Genomic DNA, 15861 nt, shown 5'->3' on the forward strand with positions numbered 1-15861 from the left:
CTCCACTGTACAGATCAGTTTCCTATGGCCGAGGCCACAGAGCGCTCCGCGGATCGCGGGTGTCCGTATGGATCAACCTCCGCGGATCGTATCACGGATCGATGACGATCCGTTGCACCCCTAATTGATCTCCTATCAATTGTCCAAGACAACTATACTTGGCAGGTAAATTTACTAGCAACCCTGCCTAAACATCAGGGTGCTACATCCTTATAAAAATCCACTGGAGGAACAACACCCTAGCATAAACTCATCTATGAGGAAAGTAACAATCCTCCCTTGCAGCGGGCTGCGCCTGCACTGTAAGGGTTAACTGGGTTAACTCAGTCACCAAAAAAATAAAAAAGTGTAGTGTAAAAAAAGACAGTAGGCAAGTTCTTTATTTAAAAAACAAAAATTTAAAAAAATGTTCCCCGGTGTAGCTTAATCGTCAATCACGATGCCCGCCACCACCGTCGACCCGAAAAAAGACAAAAAAAAAACACTCTGCTCCCAACGAAGGCTCCTGCCGTCTGCCCCCTCCGCTGTCTGACAGTTCTTAGGTAACTAAGGGGCAGTGGCATGGGGGTACCCCTCAGAGTCCAAGACCCAAAGGGCCTTGTATGGATGGGGGGGACACCAATTTTTTTTTTATTTTTCATTGCTGCTATTTTTTTTTCTTACATTCAGCTGTCAGATATTTAAACAATTTGTAAAAATGAATAATACCCATAACAATTAATCTGTGTGACAAAATATGAGCATTGTTAGGATTATGGAACCCCTAAAACTGGGATCAGCATGACAAAATATGAGCGTGACCAGGAGTATGAAAACCCTAAACCTTTGATCAGCATGACAAAATGTAAGCATGACAAGGAATATGAGAACCCTAAACCTGGGATCAGCATGACAAAATGTGGGAAAGACCAGGATTATGAAATTCATACGCCTGTACTTAAGTGAACGGACTGTCCCGATGCGATGCGCACAATCATTGCAAATCGCAAGAGTTTGTCTTATGGTTCCCGCTACGTGAAAGTGTGAATGCAGCCGCAGGGAATACGTATGACATGTATGGGCAAAGGAGCATGGAGGTTTTCAGGAGTACAGCCATTTACTATTCTGGCAGGCTGCAGGTGGACCGTGCAGGAAAGCCATGGGGAGGTCATGCTAGGTATAAACATGTCTAGAACTGTCCAGGAAGCCATTGGATGAGGATGACAGAAGGAGAAGCCATGAGTGTCACCTCATATGTCCATACACAATCCATAGAGGTGTGTGCAGTGCGGGGTGTAGTAGAGACAACCCTCTGTAATTATAGGGTCAGCGCTGCACTCCGCGTCCTCTATTGTCTAACAAGGGACTTGTTAGTGTTGCTATGTGATCACCTACCGGGAGGAGTCCGGTCACTGGGAGCCAGGATCCGATACAAACTACACACCGAGCCCAGCGATCGGAGCCCGACAAGAGAACTACCGACAGTCCTGTGTACGATCAGATACTGAGAGCAGGGCAAGATCCACACTGTACACACAATCTACAACATAGAGTACACGATCCACACACTGCACAGGATCTACAACATAGAGTACACGATCCACACACTGTACAGGATCTACATAGAGGACACGATCCACACACTGTACAGGATCTACATAGAGGACACGATCCACACACTGCACAGGATCTACAACATAGAGTACACGATCCACACACTGCACAGGATCTACAACATAGAGTACACGATCCACACACTGCACAGGATCTACAACATAGAGTACACGATCCACACACTGCACAGGATCTACAACATAGAGTACACGATCCACCCTGCACAGGATCTACAACATAGAGTACACGATCCACCCTGCACAGGATCTACAACATAGAGTACACGATCCACACACTGTACAGGATCTACATAGAGTACACGATCTACACTGCACACAGGATCTACACTATCCACACTGCACAGGATCTACACTGCACACACTGAGTACACTGTGCTCAGGATCCTCAGCACACTATCCACAGACACAGGGATTACAGTACACAGAGCTTAGGATCCACACTGCACAACATGATTCACATTGCATAGTATTCCCAGAGAACAGGATACACACACACACACACACACACACACACACACAGTAGAGGATCTACTGAGCCCAGGATCCACTGAGTATAGGATCCACACTGCACATGATCCACACAGAACATGATCTACAGAGCAGGGGATCCACAGAGAACAGAAAGCACAGGGCACAGAACATCCCACACACCTGGCAGCCCCAACACACAGAGCTTCCCCTACACCAACCAGCTGGGATCTCAGGAGCACACAGTCCATATGGGCAGCAGCTCAGAACATATATTCCAGGCTGCCAAGGAATGGTATGTATCTTATGTGTCTATTCTATACTGAGCAGTAAATGTGTCTGGGATACCCTGCTGAGTACAGTCACCTTTTTTTTAATTGGTGGTTACTAACTGCAGATGCTGTGTATACTACTATTACTACTACTATTACCTACTACTACTGCTACTACTGCCACTACTAGTACTACTTTTACTGCTACTATAACTAATACTACTACTGCTACTATTACTACTACTCATACTACTACTGCTACTATTACTACTACTAATACTACTGCCACTACTATTGCTACTTTTACTGCTACTTTAGCTAATACTACTACTGCTACTATTACTACTACTACTGATACTATAAATACTACTATTACCACTACCGCTACTATTACCGCTACTAATACTACTGCCACTACTATTACTACTTTTACTGATACTATAACTAATACTACTACTGTTACTAATACTACTACTGCTACAATAACTACTACTGCTACTATTACTACTACTGCCACTACTATTACTACTTTTACTGCTACTAATACTACCACTGCTACTATTACTACTACTACTGATACTATAAATTCTACTATTACCACTACCGCTACTATTACTGCTACTAATACTACTATTGCTGCTATTACCAGTACTATTATTTCATACTACTAATACTACCGCCACTACTATTACTACTTTTACTGCTACTATAACTAACTGTTACTATTACTACTATTACTACTATTACTACTACTAATACTCCTACTGCTATAGAGAAGGCTGCAGATAGACAGATACAACTTATATAGGAGGATTTGTTTAATCTCTATGTATCACCTGAGGCCAGTCACTTCACTGAATATATGTGAGGGTTTACAACCACTTCTATGCATTAAAGTGTTTGTAAACAATGAAGATTTTTTTACCTTCATGCATTTTATGAAAAAGAAGTAATAAAAATTTTAAAAACATTGAAAAATAAATGATTACATTTTTTTTACATACTGTCATCAGTCAGTATCCCTGGTCCAGTTATATGATGATTCTGTACTGCAGTGGCAACAGTATAGAAAAGAACAAAAATTGTGAAAAACTTTATTTTCCAAAAAGTTGTGACAAAAAAATGGCAACTTTAGAAAACTCACCATGCCCTTTACTAAATACTTTGGAATGTCTACTTTCCAAAAAGGGGTCATTTGGGGGATATTTGGACTGTCCTGGCTTTTTTCGGGCCTCAAGAAATAAGATAGGCCTTCAGTACATCAGGATTGGTCAGTTGATATATATATATATACCATAGTTTGTGGACTCTATAACTTTCCTACAGACTAAATAATAAACACAGATTTAGGCCTCTTTCACACGGATGATCCGTATGTCCGTTTTTCATCCATCCGTTTTCGGATGAAAAACGGACATACAGTCATCCCTATGGAGCGTCGGATGTCAGCGGTGACATGTCCGCTGACATCCGACCCCGCTCCGATCCGAAAAGTGTAACGGAGGAAAAACCTACTTTTCCCTCCGTTTTCGGATCGGATCGGATGACGACGGACACTACGGACCGTCATCATCCGATCCCCCCATAGGGGAGAGCGGCGCTCTGACAGGTCCGTCGCTGCACAGTGTGCAGCGATGCACCTGTCATCTTCCTGCTCAGCGGGGATCGGCGGAGCGATCCCCGCTGAGCCAGCGGGTGTTCACGGGGCGGATCATGACTGATCTGCCCCGTGTGAAAGAGGCCTTAGGTTGATTTCACCAAAGAAATGTAGCAGAATACATTTTGACCTACATTTATGAAGAAAGATTATTTATTTGAAAATGTTTCTACAGAAACGTTTTTAACTACTTCAATACCGGGCACTTTTGCACCTTCCTGCCCAGGACAATTTTCAGCTTTCAGCGCTGTCGCACTTTGAATGACAATTGCGCGGTCATGTAACACTGTACCCAAACAATTATTATCATTTTCTTCCCACAAATAGAGCTTTATTTTGGTGGTATTTGATCACCTTTGCGGTTTTTATTTTTCGCGAAACAAATTAAAAAAGACCGACATTTTTGAAAAAAAACCTTTTTCTTCATTTATGTTAAAAATTTGGTTTTCTCCTTCACTGACGGGCACTGATGAGTCGGTACTGATGGGGCGGCACCGATGGGCACTGATGAGTTGGCACTGATAAGGTGGCACTGATGGGCACTGATGAGGAGGCACTGATATGTAGAATTGATGGGCACTGATAGGCAGCACTGATATGCAGCACTGATGGCTACTGACAGGCGGCACTGATGGGCACTGACTGGCAGCACTGATTGGCACTGACTGACAGGTGGCACTGATGGACACTAATAGATGGCACTGATTGGGCAGGTACTGACAGGTGTTAATGCTGGGCACTGATTGGCACTGTGATGGGCACTGATTGGCACTTTATTGGGCACTGGCAGGGGGTTATGATGGGGGGTTATGATGGGCCACACACTCGGCACCGATCGGCAGCTTATGGGTACATTTAATGGGGGCTGTGCTGATAATCAATGGGCTGATTATCAGCACAGACCCCCCCCCTCTGACAGGGAGAGCCGCCGATCGGCTCTCCCTGTCAGCGTGAACCAAGGAATGCTGTTTACCGGCACTTCCTGGTTCTCGCGATGATCAGCTGTGATTGGTCACAGCTGATCATGTGGTAAGAAGCCTCTGTCAGAGGCTTCTTATCACGTTCAGAGATGCGGCGTGTCAGACTGACACTCCACACTTGCGATCGCCGCGTTGTGCGCCCCCGTGGGCCTGCGCCAGCATGTTATCCTGCTGGACATCATATGACACCCAGTCAGGATAACAGAACCACTTCCCGGCCGTCATTCTGTTATAGGCCGGGCGGAAAGTGGTTAAAAACAGAAAAAAAAATTTTTTTCAATATTTTCGGTCTTTTTTTATTTATTTAGCAAGAAAATAAAAAACCCAATGGAGAATAAATACCACCAAAAGAAAGCTCTATTTATGTGAAATAAAATGCTAAAAAAGTCATTTGGGTACAGTGTTGCATGACTGTGCAATTGTCATTCAAAGCACTGAAAGCTGAAAACTGGGGTGGAAGGGGATGAAAGTGCCTGGTATTGAAATGATTAAGGAGGAGCGTCAAAAATAAAACGCAAGGGTTCACGTTACACCACTGGTGCACTCTGAAAAGCAATCTGCTGGTGATTGCTTTTCAGACATTTGACAAGTGGTGAAAAAGCCTTCCTCACTACTTGTGCTAACCCCTAAAAACCCACATAACTATGGCCCATTTCATGCTGTTCTGGTATGGATGCATTCAGTTGATTGGTTTGCGTTTGGTAGGCGATACTACCAACAAAATGTGACAGGGGGGTGATAGTATTTGCAGTGCAAAGAGTTTCGGAAGTAGCATGTATACACCTGTGTCTACTACTTTTGCAGCCTTAATTGATATTAACCACTTAAGGACCAGAAGATTTTCCCCCTTAATGACCAAGCCATTTTTTGAGATACGGCACTGCGTCACTTTAACTGACAATTGCACGGTCATGCGCCGCTGTACTCAAACAAAATTGACGTCCTTTTTTTCCCCCACAAATAGACCTTTCTTTTGGTGGTAGTTGATCACCTTTGCGGGTTTTATTTTTTTGTGCTATAAACAAAAAAAGAGCGACAATTTTGAAAGAAAAACAATATTTTTTACTTTTTGCCAAAATAAAATATCCCCCCCCCCCCCCCCCAAAAAAAAAAAATATTCTTCATCAGTTTTGGGCCAATATGTATTCTTCTACATATTTTTGGTAAAAAAATGTGCAAAAGTTATAGCGTCTACAAAATAGGGGATCGATTTATGGCATTTTTATTATTATTATTATTTTTTTTTTTTTTTGCTAGTAATGGTGGTGATCAGCGATTTTTAGCAGGACTGCGGCATTGCAGCGGACAGATCGGACACTTTTGAGACTTTTTTGGGACCAGTGACATTTATACAGCAATCAGTGCTATAAAAATTCACTGATTACTGTAGAAATGACACTGGCAGGGAAGGGGTTAACACTAGTGGTGATCAAAGGGTTAAATGTGTTCCTAACTGTGGGGGGAGTGGACTGACTGGGAGTACAGAGAGATCGCTGTTCCTAATCACAATCTGTACTTCCCTGTCAGAACAGGGATCTGTTTATTTACATTGACAGATCCCCGTTCTGGCTCTCTGTGGAGCGATCGCAGATGGCCGGCGATCATCGTGGCCGCCGGCCACGCTCATCAGCTCCCCCAGCGTGCCAGCCATAGCTCTTAAAGGAGCGTCGATTCGCGGGAATGAGCCGACCTGCCGCAGTATAATGACGGCGGCTGGTCAGCAAGTGGTTAAACCCAAAAGCAAAAATTTTTTATATGGCAGCTTACCAATTCTTAGATGTGATGGCAAACAATTGAATAGCCATAACTTCCCTTTTGATCAATTTAGACTCAGTTTCGATCAGATTTGTTCAAACTGAGTCAATTGGCGCGGAGGGGGGGGGGGGATTTTATCGATCAAACATCCAAAATGAAAGAAGGTTTGGCTTTAGGGCTCATTCATGCTGCAGCTCAAAAAAAGCTGCTTTTACAGCCATTTAAACTTTTATTTCAGCTTGAAGAAGCTTGTGCTTTTGTGTGCTCTTGTGCTTCTTCAAGCTTCTTTAAGCATAAGGGTTTTTTTTTTTAAACAAAATAAAAAGCTGGAACAAAGGTTTTTACGCATTTTTGAGCTTCTTTGAGCTTTTTTTAGCTCTGTTGAGCTTTTTTGAGCTCTTTGGGGCACTGGCTCCTATCAAAAATGCAATTTTGGTGGTGGTGGGGGGGGGGTTGTTTTTGCCTGTAGCAGCATATGCCTGAAAATGCCTGAAAAAGCCATAGTGTGCACTAGAGCTGGGAGATTTTCCACAAAAAAAAATCTGCGTTTTTCTTAAAAAAAACTCAATTCACGATTCAAATCAATTTTTTTTGGACACTGCGCCGGTCCTGAAGAGCTGCTGGCAGGAGTTTTTAGGCGAGGCCGTGGCTTCGGCCTAGTTCGTGGCATCCGGCCTCGCGGACTAGGCCGAAGCCACAGCCTCACCTAAAAACTCCTGCCCGCAGCTCTTCAGGACCGGCGCGGTGAAAAAAAATAATCTATAAAAATCGATTTGCTTAAATTTTGAATCGATTTGACCTCTCAACTCGATTCAAGATTTAAATTGATTTTTTTCCCAGCCATAGTGTGCATGGACACATTGGCTAACATGGAGGGGAGTTTCCAGGCAGAAAAAATGAGAGCTAAAAAGCCTGTAGGAGCCGCTTCTTTGCGCTTAACTGCTTAAAGCCCACCCACTGCATATATACTGCCGCAGGGCGGCTCTATTTCACGAAACAATGTACCTGTACGTTGTCTCTTGCAATAGATACTGTGGGTGCACGTGCCTGATTCACGGAGGAGGGGCCGATGCGAGTGTCTGGCGTACAGAGAGGCAGAACGGGGCTCTACCTATGTAAACAAGGCAGATCCCCGTTCTGACAGAGGACAACATGGAGATCTGCTGTTCCTAGTGATTAGGAACAGCGATCTCTGTGTTTTTCTTGTCAACACTTCCCAAACACAGTAAGAAAACACACTTATGCCCTGTACACACGGTCGGATTTTCCGACGGAAAATGTGTGATAGGACCTTGTTGTAGGAAATTCCGACCGTGTGTAGGCTCCATCACACATTTTCCATCGGATTTTCCAACACACAAAGTTTGAGAGCAGGATATAAAATTTTCCGACAACAAAACCCGTTGTTGGAAATTCCGATCGTGTGTACACAAATCCGATGGACAGAGTGCCACGCATGCTCAGAATAAATAAAGAGATGAAAGCTATTGGCCACTGCTACGTTTATAGTCCCGACGTACGTGTTTTACGTCACCGCGTTTAGAACGATCGGATTTTCCGACAACTTTGTGTGACCGTGTGTATGCAAGACAAGTTTGAGCCAACATCCGTCGAAAAAATCCTAGGATTTTGTTGTCGGAATGTCCGAACAAAGTCCGACCGTGTGTACGGGGCATTAACCCTTTTATTAACCCCTTCCCTGCCAGTGCTATTTATACAGCGATCAGTGCATTTTTTTTAGCACTAATCATTGTATTGGTGTCACTGGTCCCCAAAAAGTGTCACTTAGGGTCATATTTGTCCGCTACAATGTCGCAGTCCCGCTAAAAAATCGCTGATCACCGCCATTACCAGCAAGAACCATACAAAAAAAAATTAAAAGTCCATAAATCTATCCCGTAGTGTGTAGATGCTATAACTTTTGTGCAAACCAATCAATATACGCTTATTGGGATTTTTTTTTACCAAAAAAATATAGAATATATATCGGCCTAAACTGATGAAGAAATTAGTTTTTTTTTTTTTTTTTTTTTTGTTTTTGGATATGTTTTATAGCAGAAAGTAAAAAATATTGTTTTTTTTTTTTCAAAATTGTCAGTTTTTTTTTTGTTTATAGTGCAAAAAATAAAAACTGCAGAGGTAAGAAAAGAAAGCTCTATTTGTGGGAAAAAAAGGGCATCAATTTTATTTGGGTACAGTGTCGCACGACCGCGCAATTGTCAGTTAAAGTAACGCAGTCCTGTATCGCAAAAAATGGCCTAGTCATTAAGGGAGTAAATCCTTCCGGGGCTGAAGTGGTTAATAAGCTGCCATGTGCATGAGCCCTTAGATGTACTTTAACTTTTTTAGTCTTCAATGAAATGTGGAAGGCTTAGGACCTCTGTCAAGTTTTTAGTAGGCCCCCATTCATCTCTAGATTAAGAAACAAACAAGTACCCAGCAGATGTCTGCATGTGGCCGGGAAGACAGGATTGCTCAATTTCCTGCAGTTTTTAGAGTTGAAGATATTATCCAGTAGAAGGAGGAGATGTTTTATTTTAGGAAATTAAAGAAACAGAAGTTATTTTATTTCTGGTTTTCCATCACGTGTTTCTAAACCTCATTAGGAAAATGATAGCTGGAATCAGTTTTGGCCCTGTCCATCCGCAGTGCGTCCTTCCCAAAGAAGACCTTCATCCCTGAACAGACGGGCCTTAGACGCCATAGCTGTTCTACACAGCGGGTGTATTGAGGTGCCATCCACAACGAACGACACGCTAATACTAAATGAACGACACGCTAATACAAAATTGTGCGTTGCTTTAACCACTTGCCGACCGCCCCACAGCAGATTTACTGCTACAGGGCGGCCCACTGCGCAGGATCACGTAACAGGACAAATTTGAGAGGGTGAATCCCCTTAACGGGGGCACCAACAGCAATAAACACTGACAGGTGTTCTAATCCCTTTCCACATCCAAAAGTAAAAAAAAAAAAAAGTTATACTTTAACCGCTTGCCGACCTTATACTGTATACATACGGCGGCAAGGCGGCTCTCCTGTGCAGGGTCACGTACCTAGCACGTGATCCTGCACTTCCTGGTCCGGGGCACGCATGCATACCGCCGGCAACCCGCTCCTGCTGTGATTGGACACAGCGGGAACCAATCAGCAGGTCCGGCGATCGTTTCTGGACACAAGCAGAATGGCGGTCTGCCTATGTATACTGCTTTCTGTCAGTAGGAAAGGTATTAATCCTGTGTTTCTGCAAAGCAGGAACACAGATCTCTGCCTTCCCACAGTACAAGCACCTCCCACACCGTAGTAAAGCACAGGTTAGGCACACAGTTAACCCTTTGATCGCCCCTGATGTTAACCCCTTCCCAGCCAGTGTCATTAGTACAGTGACAGTGCATATTTTTAGCACTGACCACTGTATTAGTCTCACTGGTTTCCAAAAAAGTGTCAAAAGTGTCACTTAGGGGGTTATGTATGAAAGGCAAATCCACTTTGAAATTGCACTGAAAGTGCACTTGGAAGTGCAGTCGCTGTAGATCCGAGGGGGACATGCAAGGAAAATAAAAAAAACAGCATTTTAACTTGCACATGATTGGATGACAAAATCAGCAGAGCTTTCCCTCATTTCAGATCTACCCCTCAGATTTACAGCAACTGCACTTCCAAGTGCACTTTCAGTGCAAAGTGGATTTGCCTTTCGTAAATAACCCCCTTAGAGTCCCCATTTGTCCACCGCATTGTCGCAGCCCCGCTATAAATTGCTGATCGCCACCATTACTAGTAAGAAATAAATAAATAAAAATTCCATAAATATATCCCATAGTTTGTAGATGCTATTGTTTTGCGCAAACCAATCAATATACGCTTATTGGGATTTTTTTTTACCAAAAATATGTAGCAGAATACATGAAGTAGTTTGATTTTTTACATTTTTTTATTGGATAGTTTTTTAGCAGAAAGTAAAAAATATGTTGTTTTTTTTTAAACTGTCAGTCTTTTTTTGTTTATAGCACAAAAAATATTAAACAGCAGAAGTAATCAAATGCCACCAAAAGAAAGCTCTATTTGTGGGTAAAAAAGAACATACATTCTATTTGGTTATAGCGTCGCACGATCGCGCAATTGTCAGTTAAAGTAACACAGTGCCGTTTTACAAAACATGGCCTGGTCATGAAGTGGAGTAAACCTTTCGGAGCTGAAGTGGTTAAGTTTTGATAATAAAACCTCAAAGCTGATTGGTTTCTATGCAAAGCTCCAGAAAATTTCCTTTCAGAACAGGAAGTGATGCAAAATCAATAAACTGGCACAAAGAGAAAAACACAATCCCTGGAATTCATAAAAATGATTGCAGACACTTTTTAGAGTTCCGTCACACCGCTACATGACAAATGTCGGTGCTCTCAACAGATTTGTGTATCTGTTAGGAAAATGTATATGAATTTGTCGCAGGAAGCGGGGACTGAGCCCGGACTGTCAGTAACTCTGGGCTCCCTGCTGGCAACTGCGTATGTCTCACAGACAGACAGGCACTGTGGCCAAGGAGCTTTGTTGTGTGGTGGGCCTAATGGAGAACTCTTACACTAGATCCTCATCAGGTCCACCTGCTGTGGTTGACAGTGGAATGCAATGGGTATTTTCCATAGCCGCTGTTCAGTCCAATCCACCTTCTGTCTGTCACTCAGAATCAGGCTCCCCCCACATTGTTTATTGGTTGCTATGATGCTGACAGCCTGCATCCTAGCAACCAATAAAGCAAATGTACTACAAAATAAGAAAAAGTAAACAAACAACACCTCTGACCACTCTCCATACGCCAACTTTTCAGTTATCTGGTAACTGACAGCAATTCTTTTTAAATTTGTGGTAGCGGATCGACACATTGTCAAAGTGGTACAAATAATAACAACCTGAATCTGTTGCATCAATCAGAATGGTTACCAAACCTACTGCAAATGCTTTTATAATTAGACACAGGACTGTAAAGAACCAATACCACCGGAAAAATGTTGCAAATTGAATACCCCCAGGAGTAGTGTGAGATTAGAACTTTTGGCAATGTCTAAAGGCCCGTACACACGATACGAAAATCGGAGGAAAATTTTTGTCCGATGTGCCATCTGCCGATTTTCGGATTGTTAGTATGGTGCTTTCGACAGCCGATTCCATTTTTTTTTGTCTGACAAAAGCTGGATGTGCAGACTATAAAATTGTTGTTGTATGTGAACTCAACGCCTGATGTTCGTTTAACCAGTGCGGTTTTCGTAAAAAAAAAAATTGTAAGAGCAAGACTACACATATTTAGAAACAAAAGAATACGTACAAAACTATTGAACACATTACGTCACTTCTGAAGTTGAATTCTGTCGTACGAGAATTTTCATATGGTGAGTAACCTCTTCACTTTCAACGTGAGACTAGCATGAGGCTTTAATTGCTGTTCAAGGCATTCTATGAGCATCACGGTTAAAGAAAGTGAGGGAAAATCTCCCCAGTAGAGTCACAAACAAAATATAAATTGGCTGAAGTTACTCTTTGTATTTTTTTTTTTGTAGTTTCTTTTCACTGATATATGTAACCTGAATCCATGGCCTTGTGTTCACCTTCTTTGTATTGCAGTGATGTTAAGAAATGCCAGCAGATCATTGAAGAAGAAGGTCTTTCAATTGTAGGAAGTTATGATGAAAAGGGACACACACCAGTTCATTGGGCTGCTCTGGCTGGATCTGTCGAGCTGATTGGACTATTTGTGGACAGTAAGGGACCGGTGGACCTGCCTAGCCAATCTGAGTCCGGTCAACACCCTATACACTGGGCTGCAGTAAATGGGTGCATTGCTGTGGTGGACCTGCTTGTGAAGGCAGGAGTTTCACTAGACGTGGAAGACCAGAAAGGTTGCACACCTTTAATCACAGCTGCACAATATGGACAAACTGCACTCTGCTGCTACCTGATTGGAAAAGGTGCCAAAGTACATTTATGTGATTTAGAGGGAGACAATGCACTGCACTGGGCAGCTTTTAAAGGTGAGTTTATATACAAATGGTTTTATTCATATCTAATAACAAAATATCTGTTGTGCCAGCAACAGGAATGCCGCTGCGCAAGATGCAAAATAATATTTTTCCTATATTAACATAGCCGGCAAGAGAGAGTTCTATTCTGACATGTTTTGTGCTAAGCACAGCACTTTCTCAAAATGTTGTGCCTAGTGCAAAACATGTCAGAATAAAGTCTGTTGCTGTTGGCTATGTAAATAAATGAAGAATATTATTTTGCATCCCTGTGTGCGGCATTCCTGTTGCAGGCACAATCTAAGCCATAGCCTGATCTTTCCTGGAGTAACTTGTAACATTTAACAAATGATCTGTGTTTAGCATAAGATGAGTCTATGTTTAACAAATATGTATTTTATCCCACATTGCATGTCTTATTCAAATTCAGTGTCTGATGTTTTTATTAATTATAATACAGGATTTATATAGGGCCGACAGTTTACGCAGCACTTTACAACATAAGGGCAACGTAACTTTGTGGCTGCTATATTTAGGCTTCTTCACACTGGCATTGTTAAACCTGTAAAAAACAGGTCAACCAAAAAAAAAATAAACACTCCAGTTCTCATCCATGGTGCTCCAGGAGAAAATTAGGCGTGCAATGCTTCTTTAGGTGCAGCCCTCCGCAGCTCAGGAAATCAACTGTAAAAAACACACACAAGAGGGCGCAACTCCTCATGCATTACCACCACACAATGTATTAAATTCCAAATAACAAATGGATACTCACAAACATATACAATCGACAGGCTTTTAACTCATATGCTTCAGCCTTAGCCGGTAAGTGTCATCACGAGTTGAGCGCTGAGGAAGGGGGAATGACTCCCGAAACACATTGGCTTTTACATCTGATGTTTTTGCCCAAGGCTGAAGCATATGAGTTACACGTCTATTGATTTTATATGTTTGTGAGTATCCATTTGTTACTTGGAATTTCATAAATTATGTGGTGGTAATGCATGAGGAGTTGCATCCTCTTGTGTGTGTTTTTTGCAGTTGATTAGAGATTTCCCGATCTGTGGAGGACTGCACCTGAATAAGCATTGTGCACCTTATTATCTCCTGGAGCACCGTGGATGAATGCTGGAGTTTTTATTTTTTGGTTGAGAGACAGTGTCAACCCTGTGTTTATATGCATTTAGAGGACATTTCTAAACACATATAAAAGTAATGATTTTTTTTCGTCCATTCACACTAAGCATTTACATGTGTTTAGGTGCAGTCAGTTTAACTACACTATATTACCAAAAGTATTGGGACGCCTGCCTTTACACGCACATGAACTTTAATGGCATCCCAGTCTTAGTCCATAGGGTTCAAAATTGAGTTAGCCCACCCTTTGCAGCTATAACAGCTTCAACTCTTCTGGGAAGTCTGTCAACAAGGCTTGGGAGTGTGTCTATGGGAATGTTTGACCATTCTTCCAAAAGCGCATTTGTGAGGTCAGGTACTGATGTGGACGAGAAGGCCTGGCTCGCAGTGTCCGATCTAATTCATCCCAAAGGTGTTCTATGAGGTTAAGGTCAGGACTCTGTGCAGGCCAGTCAAGTTGCTCCACCCCAAACTCGCTCATCCATGTCTTTATGGACCTTGCTTTGTGCACGGGTGAGCAGTCATGTTGGAACAGGAAGGGGCCATCCCCAAATGATTTGGACCAGTGCACAAAGCAAGGTCCATAAAGACATGGATGAGCGAATTTGGGGTGGAGGAACTTGACTGGCCTGCACAGAGTCCTGACCTAAACTCGATAGAACACCTTTGGGATGAATTTGAGTGGAGACTGTGAGCCAAGCCTTCTCATCCAACATCAGTGCCTGACCTCACAAATGTTCTTCTGAAAAAAGAATGGTCAAACATTCCCATAGACACACTCCTAAACCTTGTGGGCAGCCTTCCCAGAAGAGTTGAAGCTGTTATAGCTGCAAAGGGTGGGCCAACTCAATATTCAACCTTATGGACTAAGACTGGGATGTCATTAAAGTTCATGTGCGTGTAAAGACAGGTGTCACAATAAATTTGGTAATATAGTGTATGTTTAGAGAAAATAGAATTCTGTGCATACAGGGTCCGATTAGAAACACTAAATGCTAATAAACCTTCTCTAAAGCAAGAACATCTAAATGCAGGAAAAAGTGATCTGGGATTCATAATATTTGTTTGTACTTCCCAGATGACTTCCAGCGTTTACAAAATCTATACACTGGAGTGCCAGTGTGAATGAGACCTCTAGTCATTTTTATAAATCACAATGAAGAAATGAGAGCAAGATGACACAAGAGCTGCCATGTATTTATCTAACTTTGTGTTTCCCTCACTTTGCCCAGCTGTGTATGACCACCAGAGTCTTTGTAGTATCCGATCATCAAATGAGTGAATTATTATTTATGACCACATGTCCCACCAGGGGAGGACTGGAAACCCTTGATTTGGGGGGCAAACACAACAAACACAACCGACTAGCCCTTTCATGTTAGGGACAGATTTCCATGGACTAAAGAAAGTGTCCAATGCAAAGTGTGCCACAGTGCCTTATTGATTTTGGGGCATGGTAAAACCTTCGCATTCCTTATGGACATGTTTGGGGTTTTTTTTGTGACACACCTTTTCACATCTTCCAGGATCCACTTCCCATGTGGTTCTTAGTATTCAGACACACACAATCTTTGATTCGTAAAGGAAGTTGGTACTGTAGGATTTCCCTTCTCCAGACATTGTGATCACAGGTCTGATCTAGGTAGCTATATAATGCCTAGCAAGTTCCACCTACTGTAGGTCATGTTCTGATGGAGCTTTGAATGGGGTTTTATCTCCACTCAGGTCCACCAGCCCATCATATTATTGTCCATGTCAAATAAAGAAACCATTTGTTCCAAAGTCTGTTCAATCTTGATGGTAAAATCCAGAGCCCATGTGTAAGTTATAATTGTGCCTGTATTCTACCTCTAAAGCCCACAAATTATATTTTGTACACATACCAGTGGTTTGCGTAGGATAGCGTGCCTCTTTTTTTAGAGCAACCGAACCAATTTCTTCTCAAATTCCTTAAATATATTACACATATCTCTG

The 15861-nt window shown here is 42.4% G+C and overlaps 1 protein-coding gene across 2 annotated transcripts in view; it reads left to right on the forward strand.

Annotated features, from left to right (window-relative positions):
• The first annotated feature begins 1039 nt into the window (after nucleotides 1–1039).
• LOC141111419 (uncharacterized) overlaps nucleotides 1040–15861 on the forward strand; it is a 65679-nt gene continuing 50857 nt past the window's right edge. Inside the window, exons 1-2 of one of the 2 annotated variants that reach the window (XM_073603718.1) lie at nucleotides 1040–2376; nucleotides 12359–12765. In XM_073603718.1, coding sequence (XP_073459819.1) covers nucleotides 2201–2376; nucleotides 12359–12765 — 583 coding nt within the window. In that variant the 5' untranslated portion in view covers nucleotides 1040–2200. The remainder of the gene's footprint in view (nucleotides 2377–12358; nucleotides 12766–15861) is intronic. The other variant, XM_073603709.1, reaches the window with a different exon arrangement.

Source organism: Aquarana catesbeiana, linkage group LG01 (assembly GCF_042186555.1).
Source record: "Aquarana catesbeiana isolate 2022-GZ linkage group LG01, ASM4218655v1, whole genome shotgun sequence".
NCBI classification, from domain to species: Eukaryota; Metazoa; Chordata; class Amphibia; order Anura; family Ranidae; genus Aquarana; species Aquarana catesbeiana.